This window comes from Cebus imitator, unplaced genomic scaffold, assembly GCF_001604975.1.
Source record: "Cebus imitator isolate Cc_AM_T3 unplaced genomic scaffold, Cebus_imitator-1.0 Scaffold181, whole genome shotgun sequence".
NCBI classification, from domain to species: domain Eukaryota; kingdom Metazoa; phylum Chordata; class Mammalia; order Primates; family Cebidae; genus Cebus; species Cebus imitator.
Window position 1 is genome coordinate 953453 of NW_016107496.1, and position 1797 is coordinate 955249.

Sequence of the window (1797 nt, forward strand, 5' to 3'; positions counted from 1 at the left end):
AAAAAAAAAAAAAAAAAGAAAGGAAAAAGAAAAAAAAGGAACAATGGAACAATGAGTGACAATGGGTGAATCCAGGACTGAGGCTTGAAATATGAAATCATGGCTTTTAAGATAGAAGTGTTATCTTCCTTAAGTTTCAAGTTAGAGACAAAGAGAGGTGAAATGACTTGAGTCAGTGGCAAAGCCAGAATGAGAGCCTGACTGATTCCTAGTCCAGCTCACTTCCTTTTGCCCTGAGTAGCAGAGATTTACATACCTCTCTGGAGAGAGATCTGCCTTGTTCCCAACTAAAACCACTGGCACCCTGTGAGGAAACAGCAGTTACTACAGAATCCCCTCTCACTCCCCACATTCCCCAACTCCTTACATCAAGGCTGGACAACTCCTCATCAGACCAGGCCAGATCTATATCCCAGCCTCCTCTCTAACTTGGACAATTCTCCCCTCTGCTCTCTTCCACTCCCTCATGCCCATACTATGTCTCTATCCCCCAGGGCCACTTACCGGGTTTTCCCATGGCCTTCGTGTAGCTTTTGGTACAGACTCTCAATGACTTGGAAGCTTTAAACACAAGAACTGGAGCTATAACTTTTTTTTTTTTTTTGAGACGGAGTCTTGCTCTGTCACCAGGCTGGAGTGCAGTGGCAATCTCGGCTCACTGCAACCTCTGCCTCCTGGGTTCAAGCGATTCTTCCGCCTCAGCCTCCCGAGTAGCTGGGACCACAGGTACATGCCACCATGCCCGGCTATTTTGTTGTATTTTTAGTAGAGACGGGGTTTCACCATGTTGGCCAGGAAGGTCTCGATCTCTTGACCTCGTGATCTGCCCGCCTCGGCCTCCCAAAGTGCTGGGATTACAGGCATGAGCCACCACGCGCGGCCTAGAGCTATAACTTTATTAGACAGTTCTCAGATCCTCCCCAGTCCCCCACTCAAACCTTGGTCACTTACCTATGCAGAGAGGTGACAGAATACACGAGCACATAACCATGGACCCCAATGATGAATGAATAGGGCAGAATGCTGTACTCATCCTGGGAAGAAATGGAAACATCACTACCTAGATTCAAACCACTCCAATGGCAAAGGTTGGTGGGACAACATCCACATGACCCTCCCTGGGGCATTCCCTCCTATAGTCACTTCCACAAATATTTATGGAGCAGCTCCAATGAGCACTGCACACTGTTAGCAGGTAAGATGCTTTCAATACTACTATACAGATGAGCCATAAAGACTACCAGACTTCATCTGTGAGGGCTGAACTGCCACATTTGGATACCATACCCCAACTGGTACCTGCCCTGCTGTGTCCACCAGGTGTAGGTGAAACTCATCTTTGCCAAGAGTCAGTATCTTGCTGTAAGCTGGAAAGAAAAGAAAACTTGACTGTGAGGTACCTTATAGGGACAGTGATGTATGTCCCCTTATTTTTTTTTTTATTTTAGAGATGAGGGTGTTGCTATGTTACCCAGGCTGTATAGCACTAGCTATTCACAGGTGTACTCTTAGCACCTTATAGCCTAGAACCCCTGGGCTCAAGCAATCCTCTGACCTCAGCCTCTCAAGTAGTTGGAACTATAGGTATGTACCTCTGCACCTGCCTGTCTCCTTACCTTCTTTTTTTTTGGCAGCATTTTTTAAAGTAGAATCTTGATCAGGTGTGGGGACTCACACCTATAATCCCAGCACTTTGGGAGGCCAAAGCGGCTGGATCACTTAAGACCAGGAGTTGGCCGGGCGCGGTGGCTCAAGCCTGTAATCCCAGCACTTTGGGAGGCCGAGGCGGGTGGATCA

At 47.5% G+C, this 1797-nt stretch overlaps 1 protein-coding gene across 3 annotated transcripts in view; it reads right to left on the bottom strand.

The window, feature by feature from the left end:
* The window catches only part of RHEBL1 (RHEB like 1), a 19596-nt gene that overhangs the window by 14817 nt on the left and 2982 nt on the right, over positions 1-1797 (bottom strand). For 2 of the 3 annotated variants that reach the window (XM_017545747.2, XM_017545746.2), the window contains exons 3-6: positions 1300-1367; positions 952-1034; positions 505-561; positions 257-304 (exon numbers count right to left, since the gene is read on the bottom strand). In XM_017545747.2, the coding sequence (XP_017401236.1) occupies positions 257-304; positions 505-561; positions 952-1034; positions 1300-1367 (256 nt within the window). Of the gene's footprint in view, positions 1-256; positions 433-469; positions 562-951; positions 1035-1287; positions 1368-1797 lie in introns of all 3 variants that reach the window. The other variant, XR_005202963.1, reaches the window with a different exon arrangement.